Here is a 15,728-nt window from a genome sequence, read left to right on the forward strand (position 1 = left end):
ATAGGGCTCATCTATCAAAGTCCTGCATTCACTGCTGGACCTCGGTGGACAATCCAGAGAGGAGCAGCCAGGAGGCTCACTGCATGGAGATAGCGAAAGCCATGGTGCGGGCAGCAATATCAGCAACATCCAACACCACCTAGAGGGCCGTCGTGGCCACGGTCGTGCCCTCATCAAGGATCGCTAAGAACTCCTTGGAAGCCTCAGGGAGCGACCCTTCAAATTTGGCCATGGTTTGCCACATATTGAAGTCATATCAGCCAAGGAGGGTTTGGTGGTTGGCCACTCTCAGCTGAAGGCTGGAAGATGAATAAACCTTACGTCCAAAGAGATCCAGCCTCCGTGAGACTTTTGGGGGGTGGGGAGGCAGGTTGTCCTTGCCTCTCCTTGTGGTTAACTGCCTCAACCACAAGGGAATTAGGGGCTGGGTGGGAGCATAAGTACTCATGTCCCTTGGTTGGCAAAAGTACTGCGTTCAGTCCTTTTAGAGATAGGGGCCAGGGAAGAAGGGGTCTGTCACAGGGCATTAGTGATTTTGGAAACCCCTTCATGAGAGGGTAGAGCCACCCTGGCAGGAGCAGAGGCACAGAGGACATCAAACAGAGAGTCCGAGGGCTCTTCCAGATCTCTGCCTGAAGCCCCAGGTTAGAAGTGACCCTCTTCAAAAGTTCCTGGTGCACTTTGGCGTCATCCTGAGGAACTGGGTGAGCGGGCCCCGTGATAACCTTGTTAGCGATGATGACGATGATGCCAGTGCAGCAGGAACCTCCACGTCCATTGATGGTCCAGCAGCTTGCTCCCCTGGGTCCTGCTGGACCTGTGGAGTCATAGCCCTGGAAGCCTCAAGCACTGGAGGGGGACGTGATACCAAGGCCACTGGCCTCCAAGGCTCCCGACACCGATCGAGCAGCCTGGGAAGGTTGGGTGAACCCCCAAGGGTTCCACGGGTACCATGACACCAGCCACTGCGCTTGGGGCCATGGGACAGGTTTCGGTGCTGATGATGTAGGTGGCACCACAGGTACTGGGGTTTTTCACACAGTCAGGGAACCTCGCTCCATGCAAGAGCTATAAGTACCAGGTGACCAGGATCGGATGGAGCAGTAGCTCTTGTCTGACTGGTGCCGGTCGCTGCATCCTGAAGCAGACCTGTCTGAGCGAGACGGGCCTCTTGGTCGGCGTCTCAGGGACTGATGGCGTTCGGCAGATCTGCGGCAGACTCCCAGTGATCCATGCCTCACGCTACTCGACCAGTACTGGGACATAAAACGGGACCGGGAGCTACTACAGGCTGGTTGTTGGATCTTTTTGAGTAGGGTGATCTTCTTGGAGATGGGCAATGACGGCCCGGCGATTGGCGGTCTCGGACCTCTGATCTGTCCTGAGCCGTTGGAGATGGTCAGGGCCAGTCCCGGAGTTCTTGCCAGGTGGCATACGCCTCAGAGGGTCTGCGCCAATCCACCAGAGAGGAACGCCTCGAGTCCCTCAATTGGTACCCCCGGTGCAGGGACCAAAGAGGGCTCCGCCTCTCTAGTCCTGAGGCGTGACAGCTTCGGGTGGGCAAGCAATGGCAGGACACCCCTCTCTATGGAGAATGGTGCCACTGAGTCGGGGACACATGTATAGGTCTCAATGCGGGTTTTCCCGGAGACCAGGGTACCGCTGGAGCCAGTGTGGGTGGCACTGGGAGCATCAGGATCTCCTGAGCTGCTTGAAGGGCTTCAACGGCACCTGAAGCTGGCCAGGGCCTCCACCCCTATCTGGAGTCACAGGTTAAGTATGGGATGGGCTGCACCGCTCGACTTGAGCTGGGACCCAACTTCCCGAAGGAGGCGTTGAACTGCCCGACCTGAATCTTGGCTCGCTCCCAGCCCTCTCCTTTCCCTTGCAGGATGTAGGAGATCTTCCCCTCGGTCTTTTTTGGCTTCCTGACCGGAGCTGTGGAGGGAGACTGGTGCCGGCTCATAGACGGTGACGGCGGAGCATTGCGCACGGAGGCCACGGTGCTTGGTGCGGAGTTGGACTGCTGCTCCGGTACCAGAGTAACGACTCCGTTAGGAGTGCTTTAAGATGGATATCGTGCTTCTTCTTCTTCATCCTAGTTTGAAGGACTTGCAGATACAACACTTGTCGCTTATGTTCCACTCGCCTAAGCACCTTAGGCAGCTGGTACGTGGATCACTGATGGGCACAGGCCGTTTGCAGCGATTGCAGGGCTTAAAGCCTGGGGACCAGGGTATGCCCTGTCCCCCGGCTCAGTCCCATTCAGGACTACGAGAACTTCAAGAACTACTCCTAAGGGTAACTAGCTGTAACTACAACTATCTACAACTATACTACAAGTTCTACAGAGTTTGTACGAACAGAGAACGAGACAATACTAGCTGAAGCAGCAGATGTTCCAGCACAGTCACTGGCAGAAAGAAGGAACTGAAGGTGGGGGGAACCAGTGACACCCGTTATACCGTGGCATGTGTGCACCGCTCCAGGGGGCGCCAGAGCCGGTCCCCTACAGATACCGTTGAGGGAAAAACTTCCAGCACCGGTGCATGTGGCGAGCACCATACCTAATATGAAATGGACATGAGCAAGCTCTCAAAGAAAAAAGTGTGTGATCGTGTAAATTAAAGAATACCATATACATATGTAAAAAGGAGGAAGAACTAGGGATGCATAAGAACTTTAACTCTGGCTGAGTTTCCTGACTTGAGTGTTTCCCTTAGAAACTGATAACACTAAGGTTGCAAGTATTGAAACTATAAATGTAGAGTGTTCCATAAATCCACTCTCTTTGGAGTAAAAAATGGTTACATTGTTGTAGTTTCTTTAAAAACGCTGTAGCACTGTAGTGGAGTTACTATTTACTGAGTACATCCTTGTGGCCATATGTTTTGTAGGTACCCCACCTCTGTTAACCCCACTCTTGCAGGCCCCATAAGAACTCCAGGCAGCATTTCATGTGGCTAACAGCATCCCCACACAGGGCTGGTTTAATAACAGAAGTGGTTCAAGCAATCCTCACGGTCCACAAAATAAAATCCATAACCGTAAGAGTTTATACCTAGCCCTGGTTCTTCTGCTACACATGGAACTCTTCCTCTGTCCCAGTCTGACATCCTTCTGGCAGCCACAGCCTGGCAGCTTCCAAACCCCCTGCATAATCAGGGTCTTCCCTGCAGAAGCCTCTCTTACTTCCTGCATTTGCCTAATCTTCCCTCCTCACTGCAGCCACCTTCTGCCCTTTATAGGGAATTACCTTATCCAACATAGTAATCAGGGCTGGCCAGCCCCATGCCCTCCAGCAACAAGCCACCCTACCTCAAATACATTAATGATGATTTATCTGCAACACTGTGACTTACTCATATCCATGAATAGCTGTCTCTTCTCTGCCATTGTCCTTCTCTTCTTCCCGCTCTCCTCAATCATTCTACAGACAAAAAAGTAGAAACAGTGTTTACGCTACTAATTCTCCTAGCACAAAACCAACATACTGCAAACAAAGTTTATTTTCTTCATCAAGTGAAAGATTTTGATTTCAACCTGTTCTTGTCAAATCTAGTCAAACAGGTGAAAGTTACAGGCAAAATCAGCAAAAAAGAAAATACTACTGTCAAGCGATTACAAAAATTAATCAGGATTAATCGCACTGTTAAACAATAGAATATCATTTATTTAAATATTTTGGATTTTTCTACATTTTCAAATCTATTGATTTCAATTACAACACAGAATACAAAATGTACAATGCTCAATTTATATTTATTTTTTATTACAAGTATTTGTACTGTAAAAATGATAAACGAAACAGTATTTTTCAATTCACCTAATACAAGTACTGTAGTGCACTCTCTATCATGAAAGTGCAACTTACATATGTAGATTTTTTTTGTTACTTAACTGCACTCAAAAACAAAACAATGTAAAATTTTAGAGCCTACAAGTCTACTCAGTCCTACTTCTTGTTCAGCCAATCACTCAGACAAACAAGTTTGTTTACAATTACAGGAGATAATGCTGCCCACTTCTTGTTTAGAATGTCACCTGAAAGTGAGGACAGGTGTTCTGATGGCACTGTTGTAGCTGGCGTCACAAGATATTTATGTGCCAAACGCACTAAAGATTCATATGTCCCTTCATACTTCAACCACGATTCCAGGGGACATGCATCCATGCTCATGATGGGTTCTGCTCAATAACAATCCAAAGCAGAGCGGACTGACACATGTTCATTTTCATTATCTGAGTCAGATGCCACCAGCAGAAGGTTGATTTTCTTTTTTGGTGGTTCAGGTTCTGTAGTTTCCATATCCGAGTGTTGCTCTTTTAAGACTTCTGAAAGCATGCTCCACACCTCGTCCCTCTCAGATTTTTGGAAGGGACTTCAGATTCTTAAACCTTGGGTCGAGAGCTGTAGCTATCTTTAGAAATCTCACATTGTGATTTTTCAAATCTGCAGTGAAGTGTTCTTAAAATGAACAACATGTGATCATCTGAGACTGCTGTAACATGAAATATATGGCAGAATGCAGGGAAAATAGAGCAGGGGACATACAATTCTCCACCAAGGAGTTCAGTCACAAATTTAATTAACGCATTATTTTTTTTAACAAGTGTCATCAGCATGGAAGCATGTACTCGGGAATGATGGCTGAAGCACAAAGGGGCATACGAATGTTTAGCATATCTGGCACGTAAATACCTTGCAATGCTGACTACAAAAGTATCATACAAATGCCTATTCTCACTTTCTGGTGACATTGTAAATAAGAAGAGGGTAGCATTAACTCCTGTAAATGTAAACAAACTTGTTTGTCTCAGCGATCGGCTGAACAAGAAGTAGGACTGAGTGAATCATAGAATCATAGAATATCAGGGTTGGAAGGGACCCCAGAAGGTCATCTAGTCCAACCCCCTGCTCGAAGCAGGACCAATTCCCAGTTAAATCATCCCAGCCAGGGCTTTGTCAAGCCTGACCTTAAAAACCTCTAAGGAAGGAGATTCTACCACCTCCCTAGGTAACGCATTCCAGTGTTTCACCACCCTCTTAGTGAAAAAGTTTTTCCTAATATCCAATCTAAACCTCCCCCATTGCAATTTGAGACCATTACTCCTCGTTCTGTCATCTGCTACCATTGAGAACAGTCTAGAGCCATCCTCTTTGGAACCCCCTTTCAGGTAGTTGAAAGCAGCTATCAAATCCCCCCTCATTCTTCTCTTCTGCAGACTAAACAATCCCAGCTCCCTCAGCCTCTCCTCATAAGTCATGTGCTCTAGACCCCTAATCATTTTTGTTGCCCTTCGCTGGACTCTCTCCAATTTATCCACATCCTTCTTGTAGTGTGGGGCCCAAAACTGGACACAGTACTCCAGATGAGGCCTCACCAGTGTCGAATAGAGGGGAACGATCACGTCCCTCGATCTGCTCGCTATGCCCCTACTTATACATCCCAAAATGCCATTGGCCTTCTTGGCAACAAGGGCACACTGTTGACTCATATCCAGCTTCTCGTCCACTGTCACCCTTAGGTCCTTTTCCGCAGAACTGCTGCCTAGCCATTCGGTCCCTAGTCTGTAGTGGTGCATTGGATTCTTCCATCCTAAGTGCAGGACTCTGCACTTATCCTTATTGAACCTCATCAGATTTCTTTTGGCCCAATCCTCCAATTTGTCTAGGTCCTTCTGTATCCTATCCCTCCCCTCCAGCGTATCTACCACTCCTCCCAGTTTAGTATCATCCGCAAATTTGCTGAGAGTGCAATCCACACCATCCTCCAGATCATTTATGAAGATATTGAACAAAACCGGCCCCAGGACCGACCCCTGGGGCACTCCACTTGACACCGGCTGCCAACTAGTGGACTTGTAGGCTCTGAAGTTTTACATTGTTTTGTTTTTGAGTGCAGTTATATAACAAAAAAACGCTTACACTTTTAAGTTGCACTTTCACAACAAAGATTGCACTATGGTACTTATATGAGGTGAACTGAAAAATACTATTTATTATTTTACAGTGCAAATATTTATAATCAAAAATAATATACACTTTGATTTCAATTACAACACAGAAAATGTAGAAATACATCCAAAATATTTAATACATTTCAATTGGTATTCTATTGTTTAAGAGTGCAATTAAAACTGCGATTAATCGTGATTAATTTTTTTGAATTAATTGCGTGAGTTAACTGCGATTAATCGACAGCCCTAGAAAATACACATTTTTAATCTAGTATTCTTTTGAACAGAGAGTTATTATCTTATGTTTTTGAAGTGCCTTTCACACTTTTGGGTGCCATATTAAAATTATTAGCCTATTCAGAATGGCAAAAGTGATCTAAATTGGAAAATTCCTAAAGATACGTTGTATCAAGTATTATTATTGAAAATATACATAGAGATTTTGCTTCTCCTAATTCAGATTTCTCAAAATACCAAAGCAAGCAAGAAAGCACCAATTTACATCAATATTTAAATTTTTAAAAAATATATAAAAAAAATAAAATTTAAAAAAAAAACTTTTCCAACTTGATGTATGATTGAAATCAAGATTGGATGTTTTCTAAAAGATATGCTTTAGGAATTATTTTTGGGAAGTTCTATGGCCTGTTCTATACAGTTGGTCAGACTAGATGATCACAATGGTCCCTTCTGGATTTAAAATCTATGAATTCCATTTAACATCTCTTACTGACCATGATTACACTATTATATTCTCCTTATTCTCCTTAGTGACTGATTCCAGATTTGAATCAACCCTAAAGAAGAGGAAATGTAAGTGACACAGCTTGATGTTGATATAAAACCAAAGAGTTCACACAGGCAAATGTTAACACAATATTCATCAACTGCTTAAATATAAATGTATTGAAGATGTTTTAGGGCTTTATTGTTATTAAGCGAAAGTAGCAGATTAAATTACTCCATGATATTAGAATCATTCTGATTGAAAGGAACTTCTGAAGTTAGAGATCTAGTTCACTCTCATGCAATATGGCAGGACTGATTTAATTCTGCCTATAAGGCATAATAAAAAATAAGTAAGTATATAGTCTTGACACTAAATACATTCAGTGATAGACTTTCTACAGCTTCTCTTGGCAGCTTCTTCCACTACCTGTTAATATTTATTTTCTGGAAAGGATCTTTAATTATATGATATTTCATCTTGAAGGATCCCAAACCAATTTAAATTACCCATTGATAATACAAAATACACACACACACACTCTACATTGCCCATATTTATTTTATTTCCACATTTACATACATATTTAAGAAATTTTTAACTCAGAACCATTAAACTGTGCGTGTAAATTGTCCAGTTTTCTGATGACAAATTCAATAGTCTTTCAGAAACAGCAGCAGCATACTGCATACTTGTTGTTGCTCTTCTCTGAACTCTCTCCACATCTTTCCTAAAAGTGTGAATTGGACACAACACTCCAACAGAGACCTAATCTGTGCCGAGGAGAGCAGGAAAATTATCTCTCCTGTCTTATACACGACACTTCTGTTAATACATGCCAGAATATTATCCTTTTTGCGCAACTGCATCACATTATTGACCCTCACTCAATTTGTGATCCACTATAATCTCCAGATCTTTTTCAGGAGTACTGCCTAGCCAGTTATTCCCCATTTTGTGGCTGTGCATTTAATTTTTCCCTCAAGTGTAGTACTTTGTACTTGGCTTTACTAAATTTCATCAAATTGAAGCGACCAGAGGAGCTAGCAAACAGAAGCAGCTAACAGGGGAATTTTGCAAGAGATGGGGGACTAGATACACTTAACATTCTTTCAACTTAAAGCCAAAAACACCCTCTGATAAAAACACAACATCAGCAAAGGAATGAGCTGCAGCAGTAAAAAGAAATGCAGGCAGAAGTCCATCAACAGAGTGGGGGCTCTGCAGTTTATTGAACTAGGTTGTATTTCAGGCTCTGGTTGAGCTTCTTGCACCCGTTTTGCTGCTGCTGCTGGTGGTGCAGGCTCTGTGGCGCCCTTTGGTGCTGGCTCCCCTGACTCTGGTGGGGTTGCAAGCACGGGCTCTGGTGCTGACTGCTCCGCCAGTTCCGATCCTTGGGCTGGTTCTGACCCTGGGATCTACAACCGCTGCCATAGACTCTGGTCTGGGGTCTGGTTCCACCACCTCTGGCTTGGTCCCCGGGCCTGTGGTATCAGGGGACTCAGACTGGGTCCTTGGAGGAGGCTCAGGAATGGAGTTAGGTGTGGAGGCCTGTTTAGCCTGGCTGCGGGTGACCATCCCCACCCTTTTTGTTAGCCTCACATGGTTGGCTAAGTCTTCTCCCAACAGCATGGGAATGGGATGGTCGTCAGACTGCAAAAGTCCATATTCCTGACCAGCCCTTGTACTGGACAGGAAACTTGGCTGTAGGCAAGTTAAAAGAGTTGGCCTTAAAGGGTTCACCATCACTTGGGCCTCTGGGTTGATGAATTTGAGGTCCACCAGGGATTGGTGGATAGCTGAGACCTGTGCTCCAGTATCTCTCCATGCAGTAATCTTCCTCCCACCCACACTTACAGTTTCCCTTCGCTCTGGGGTATTTGCGAGGCATCTGGGCCTGAAGGCTCTCAGTGGGATCCCGGGGTGATGAGTTGCAGTCGGCTGGTGCTCTTGGGGCAGTTGGCCTTCACATGCCCCAGCTCATTATATTTAAAGCATCGCCCAGCTGACTGTGGGCTGGGGCGAGATGGGTGGTTGGAGAGTAGGGTGGTGGGACGAGAGGGCATCTGGGGTCTCCCTGGCTGTGTGGAGGGCTCCTCCTTGTGAGGAGCGAACCTTGGGCTGACTCTGATGGTGGGGTATCATCTCAGGTTGCCTTTTCCGGTATCCACACCAACTGCTACTAGCTTTCTTCTTCTCCGCCACCTCCACCAATTTGGCTCAGATCTCCCTCCCCTCCATTACCATTTTGGCTTCCCATCTAGAATGTACCTTTCTATTTCCTCAGGAACACCCTCTAAGAACTGCTCCATTTGTATTAGGAGAGACCGATCTTCAGAGACTTAACATTTGCTCCTGATTTCCAGGCATCCCAATTTTTACAATATGGTAGACGTGTCGGGAAAATGCCACATCTGGTTTCCACTTTAGGGCTCTGAACCACTGACGGGCATGCTCGGCTGTTAGCTCCATCCTAATTCTGGCCTTTTGTTTAAAAATTTCATATTCATTCGTGTGTTCTTTAGGCAATTGAGCTACCACCTCTGCTAAGGGTCCACTGAGCTGTGGCCGCAGCTCCACCATATACTGGTCTGGAGGGGCGTTGTATCCAAGGGAGGCCCTTTCAAAATTTTCTAAGGCCTCTGTATCATCGCCTACCTTGTATGTGAGGAATTTCTTGGAATGGGGAGCGGTACCTGGAGGAGGACTGTTAGGGCTACCTGGCTGACCCAGCTTCGCCCTTTCCAGCTCTAAGCGCTTCAGCTCTGTCTCCGCTTCTAAGCACTTCGCCTCCATTTCTGCCTCCAAGCGCTTCACCTCTCTCCTCTCCTCTGCCTCCAAGCACTTCGCCTCCGCTTCCTCCTCCAAGCGCTTTATCTGTAGGAAGAAATTCCTGTCTTCCGCAGTTAGAACTCGGTCTGGGTTAAGGGCATCCCTTCATCTTGGCACCTGGATCTCGGGTTGGGGAATCATAGAATATCAGGGTTGGAAGGGACCTCAGGAGTACTGAGCGCTGACCATTCTCTCCAGGGAAATCTACAGTCCCCCATCCCCACCCTTCATTTCTGTCATGGAGCTGGATGTCTGGGCTTGATCTGGGTCTGCCTTCTCTGGGGTGTGCCGCTTTGGGAAGACTGGTTGCTCTAGGGTTTCGGTGCCCGACTGCAACTTCATGCACAGGGCTGCCCTACTCTAGCCTAGCTATTTCGCTGCCACGAAGCTAGGGGGGAAAAAATAAACTGCTTGTTGGACTCCCTGGCTTTGCAGGCTGAACCCTTTCCGGGCCCGTTACCCTTCAAGCAGCAAAGAAAAGAAAAAAAACCTCCCTGGCTTTGCAGGCTGCCAAAAGGAAAAATGTGTCCTTTTAAAATCCTGAGATCTGTGCCTCTGGTTCAAAATGATCCCACCACTCTGACACCATGTCAAAGCTAATTCCCCACTTTAGCACTTTGAGTGCAGAAGGTGGGTGCCAGCAAGGATTCTAAAAATTAATACTGACCACTTCAGGCTTGTATTAAACTCCCAAGGTTACAGCTTTTCTCTGACCTTGGATTGGTAGATGCTGCCACCACGCAAGTGCAGAACCCCTTTGAGAGCCCAGAAAGGCACACTTGGGAATTCCTTCCTGTGGGGTACCCTCAAGCCCTGTCCCCCCTGCCCCCCACCTCCGGGGAATAGCCAAGAAAAAAAAAAGTAAACCAGCTGTTGCCACCAGCTAATTAAACATGTGCACAAACCTCTTAAGACACAAAAATCCAATTCTGTTATTCAAAAAGGTAAATTTTATTAATAAAAAAAGAAAAAAATACATCTGGGAACTCAGGCTACTGCTAGATTTTAAAAGAGTAACTACAAGGATTAAGCACAAAGAATAGCTTTCTTGAGATCCAGCTTAAAGGTTACAAGCACCTGGGGTTAGCACTGAGGAATCCACAAGCCACAATGAAATAAAAGGGATAAACCTAATTGCATCTTCCTAAACATTTGCTGATCTACTTACATAGCTGGGGTTTCTTTCACATGAGTAGTTTCTAGGTATGATACTGATGACTTTTTCATACCTGGTCCAAGCTTCTTACAGCATAGCTGCTGCCCTGTCTGCCTCTCCCCAGGAGAACAGACAGACAAAAGGGAAATCTTGTTTCAATTTTAAAAAGTTCTAACCTTTCCTTTGGCTCTTTTGACCATTTCCCCCTCACTTCCTTTTACCAATGTATAGCAGTCAGACTTTTTAACCCTTTATTTGTAGGGTAATTAGAGAACAGCTACTAAGAGGGATTTTAGAAGTACTAGTTGGCCGGGTGTCCATAAAAGGGAGCTACCCCAGCCCCTTCATTTATCACAAGACCAATTCTCCAATTTGTCAGTCATTTTGAATCCTGATCCTGTGCTGCAAAGTGCTTGCACAACCCTTCCCCAGATTGGTGTCATCCGTGTATTTTTTAAGCATATACCCCCACTCCATTATCCAAGTCATTAACGAAAATATTGACTAGTACCTGGCCGAGAACAGACCCCTGTGGACCCCATTAGATACAGCCCCCAAGTCTGACAGCAAACAACTGAAAACTACTCTGAGTATGGTCTTTCAACCAGTTACTATGTACCTGATAGTAATTTCTACTAAACCACATTTTCCTCTTTTGCTTATCAGAATGCCATGTGGAACTGTGTCAAAAGCCTTACCAAAAATCAAGGTATATCACATCTACTGCTCTACTCCTATACTCTAGGCTGGTAATCCTGTCAAAGAAGGAAATTAGGTTGGCTTGGCATGATTTGTTCTTGACAAATCCATGTGGACTATTATTTATATAATCCTATTATCTGCAAAGTGTTTACTAGTGGATTGTTTAATAATTTTCCCCAGTATCTATCCAGATATCAAAGTTTCCTGGTACTCCAACTGTATCCATCTGTTATCTCATCTTATACTTCGGCTGATGCTACTTGGGGCAGAGCCTGTCATTTTGCTCTCTTTGTACAGCACCTAGCACGTTTTCCTGATCCATGACCAGGGCACCTCAGCACTATGGTAATATAAATAATATAAAAGCAGAACTAGTAGTAACAAACAGTTAAGATTACTCTACACTTCCCACTGTAAAGATCCTGTATTCAAAGGATTATAACTTAGCCAAATTTTAGATGTTTGGGTTGAAATTTTCCATGCAAGTTGTCTGCCTCAGGCTGAATGTTTCTGGATTATTGAAAATTATATTTTGCCCATTGTTAAGGCTGATTCCCCACTCTGGCACTTCAAGTGCAGAAGGTGGGGGCCCGCAAGGAGTCTAAAAATTAATACTTGCCACTCCAGGCTTGTACTAAACTCCCAAGGTTACGGTTTTCTCTGACCTAAGATTGGTAGATGCTGCCACCACCCAAATGCAGAACCCATTTGAGAGCCCAGGAAGGCGCACTTGGAAATTCCTTCCTGTGGGGTACCCTCAAGCCCCATCACGCCCCCTCCAGGAAAGAGCAGAGAAAGGAAAAAAAAAAAAAAAGGAAATCAGCTGTTGCCACCAGCTAATTAAACAACGTGCACAAACCTCTTAAGACACAATAATTCAATTCTGTTCTTAAAAAAGGTAAATTTTATTAATTAAAAAAAGAAAAAAATACATCTGGGAACTCAGGCCATTGCTAGATTTTAAAAGAGCAACTACAAGGATTAAGCATCAAGAAGGCTACCGGCATTTTGGGCTGTAGAAGCAGGGGCATTGCCAGCAGATCAAGGGACGTGATCATTCCCCTCTATTCGGCATTGGTGAGGCCTCAGCTGGAGTACTGTGTCCAGTTTTGGGCCCCACACTACAAAAAGGTTGTGGAAAAATTGGAGAGAGTCCAGCAGAAGGCAACAAAAATGATTATGGGGCTGGAACACATGACTTATGAGGAGAGGCTGAGGGAACTGGGATTGTTTAGTCTGCAGAAGAGAAGAACGAAGGGGGATTTGATAGCTGCTTTCAACTACCTGAAAGGGGATTCCAAATAGGATGAATCTAGACTGTTCTTAGTGGTACCAGATGATAGAACAAGGAGTAATGGTCTCAAGTTGCAGTGGGGGAGGTTTAGGTTGGATATTGGGAAAAACTTTTTCCACTAGGAGGGTGGTGAAGCACTGAAATGTGTTACCTAGGGAGGTGGTGGAATCTCCTTCCTTAGAGGTTTTCAAGGTCAGGCTTGACAAAGCCCTGGCTGGGATGATTTAGTGGGAATTAGGTCCTCCTTTGAGCAGGGGGCTGGACTAGATGACCTCCTGAGGTCCCTTCCAACCCTGATATTCTAGGATTCGAAGAACAAATTGTATCAAGCCAACCTAGTTGCTTTCTTTGACAAGATCATAAATCCTGTGGATGGGGCTGGGGGGGGGGAAGTGGTAGATGTGGTATATCTTGACTTTAGTAAGGCTTTTGATACTGTCTCACATGTCCTTCTCATAAACAAACTAGGGCAGGGGTGGGCAAACTTTTTGGCCCGAGGGCCACATCTGGGGTGGCAGCAGCACACTCGGGGCCCAGGACAGGCTCCCTGCCTGCCTGCCCTGGCCCTGCACCGATCTAGGAAGTGGCCGGCACCACATCCCTGCGGCCCCTGGGGGGGGGGGGGGGGGCAGAGGGCTCAGCGTGCTGCCCTCTGCCCCGCCTACCCCCTCACCCCAGGGGCCATAGGGACTTGGTGCTGGCCACTTCCTGGAGCGGTGCAGGGCCCACGGCGCCACAGGGGTGGCAACCCTGTGGGCTGGATCCAAAGCCCTGAGGGTCTGGATCTGGCCCGCAGGCCATAGTTTGCCCACCCCGAACTAGGGAAATATAACCTAGATGGAGCTACTATATGATGGGGGAAAGATTTCAAGAGTGGAGTTTATAGCTTCTGAAGTGCTCAATAAAACCCTTTATCAGCTTAATTAAAACCACTTTATATTCCTTTTTAATTAAATGTATATGCCCTTTAGAGGTTCCTGAACTTGAGATCTTGAGCCATCTGCTCTGAACCAGGCATCTCAATGGCTACCTCCTCAGACATCATGCCAACTAGATCAGATTGTATTGAAATGTGGAGTGGCACCCCAGTTCTTTATGATCACATGACAAAGACTCACAGCTTGAGTGAACCAAACACTGCCATCCCATTAATAATCATTTTCCTTGTAAAATAGAGCTATTAGGAACAGCAAAAAAGTGTCATTCTGAGGTTATTCTTTGGTCAGGAACTTAGCTATCAGATGTAACAGAAGAAAGATATAGTGGGAGCTTCCCTCCCCTGTAGTTAAGGGAAGAAATCACTCACCAGTAGTTTCTTCCCATAGCTTAGTGCACAACGCCAGTAGTTAGCTCAAAGCTTCTCTCTCGGGGTGAATCAATATTGAAAAGTTCATGTCCACTACCCCTGATTCAAGAACAACTTGAGTGGATTGACAACCAATCAGCTTAGCTTGTTTACTGTGTTGCATTCATGCCAATTAAGCGGCTGCTAGGAACATCTTGAGATATTATCCTCTCCCATATCTGCAGGGCTTCCTGATAAAAATGGTATGATCCTGTCTCTCCCAAATGGTTTACACAGGACACAGTGACCCAACCATCTGGATCAGACCAACTTTAGGGATACTGCATCCTTGAATGTTAGTAGTCTCTGAAGATAAGGGTTGTCCTGATAATTCATATGCAGATTTTTATTCCTGTAGACACTAAGTACCTTGGGAGAAGTCCCCTGCATGGAAATTTCATCCTCAGGTGCATGAATCTACAATTCGGAGTGAAGGAATTTGAAGTTCATCCCTAAACCAGTTTGTACCTGGACTGCCATCAGTTCAGTCCAGATCAGCTCACAGATCACCTCATCATTCAGATGTGATACAAGCACCTGTGTATCAGTTGAAATTACTAATACCTCAGGATCCACAGAGGTTGTCTCATGTGGATACTTTCCATGAGTACTATGAAAACCTGATGTAGTCATTTGATCTACCCTCTTTGTTCACACCTACTGACCCTGGTACCTGAAAGACAAGACAAAAATAGAACAGTCACAAAAGTCAATTGTGCAGGTGTCTCAGTGCAGTGGGAGCTATGAAAACCAGAATCCTAATGCAATGGGCAACGCAAGTTTCACCAAGCGCCAGAAAAGCCCTGACGCTCCAGGCAGGAACAAACACTTCAAGGTGTGTCCAAAACTTAGCGTGTCCAAACCAGGAGCTGTTGGTACTGCTGCACAACTTATCTTCACTGGAGTGAGAGCTCCAGCCTAAGGACACACACTATACAATGAAAAAAGCTGAAGTGGTGTCAGCTGAGACACTAGGCAGCCCTAACAGCAACCCAGAGAAGCTTATTACTAGCTGTAGCCTGAAAAACTCTGAATTCAACCAACAAGAGGGTGCCTACCTCTCATGGCAGGTGTTGGTTCAAGATGCCTATTGCTTAAACCAACCGATTTAGAAAGTTTGAAGAGTTATATGCAAGAGAACATACCTATGAAAAAAAATCCACGTACCTAGATGTCTTTTGAAGAATGGCCTCTCACTTGTAGCACTAAACTGTATTTATTAATTTTACCTACAATTTGGATTTACAAATTACGAAACTCTGAAGCATTTTTTTAATTCAGCATTTTTCAGTCTCTCTCTTCAAAATGATAAGAACATGTCTACAGTGAATCTTAAGAACTGGCATTACATATTTTACCCCTGGGGGAATTCTGCACCACTGTGCATACACAGAATTCGTGCCCCCTGCAGATATTTTTTTCCCCTGTAGAAAATACATTCTGCTCAGTAGGTGCTGCAATTATGCCTTTCGTCCACTAGGGTTGCTGTGACACCAGAAGATGGGACAGGCAGCTCCGGGCTGGAGCAGCCAAACATAGAGAGGGAGGGGGGAAAGCCTGCTTTCCTCACTGTGCCCTGCCCACCGGGCCAGGTGAGGAGACATGGGATTGGGGTGGTGGGGGGGAGGATGGACAGAACAGGGCATACAGGGGTGCTGGGAGGGGTCACAGACTGCAGTTCAGAACTGCTATTGGGGGGGGGGTACAGACT

At 45.5% G+C, this 15,728-nt stretch overlaps 1 protein-coding gene across 12 annotated transcripts in view; it reads right to left on the reverse strand.

The window, feature by feature from the left end:
- DTNB (dystrobrevin beta) overlaps positions 1–15,728 on the reverse strand; it is a 383,895-nt gene that overhangs the window by 352,653 nt on the left and 15,514 nt on the right. For 11 of the 12 annotated variants that reach the window (XM_074947300.1, XM_074947299.1, XM_074947308.1 and 8 more), the window contains one exon: positions 3,363–3,430. The exons of the other annotated variant lie outside the window; for it this stretch is intronic. In XM_074947300.1, coding sequence (XP_074803401.1) covers positions 3,363–3,429 — 67 coding nt within the window. In that variant the 5' untranslated portion in view covers position 3,430. The remainder of the gene's footprint in view (positions 1–3,362; positions 3,431–15,728) is intronic. 12 annotated transcript variants of the gene reach the window in all.

The sequence above is a fragment of the Natator depressus genome, chromosome 3, assembly GCF_965152275.1.
Source record: "Natator depressus isolate rNatDep1 chromosome 3, rNatDep2.hap1, whole genome shotgun sequence".
Classification (NCBI taxonomy): domain Eukaryota; kingdom Metazoa; phylum Chordata; order Testudines; family Cheloniidae; genus Natator; species Natator depressus.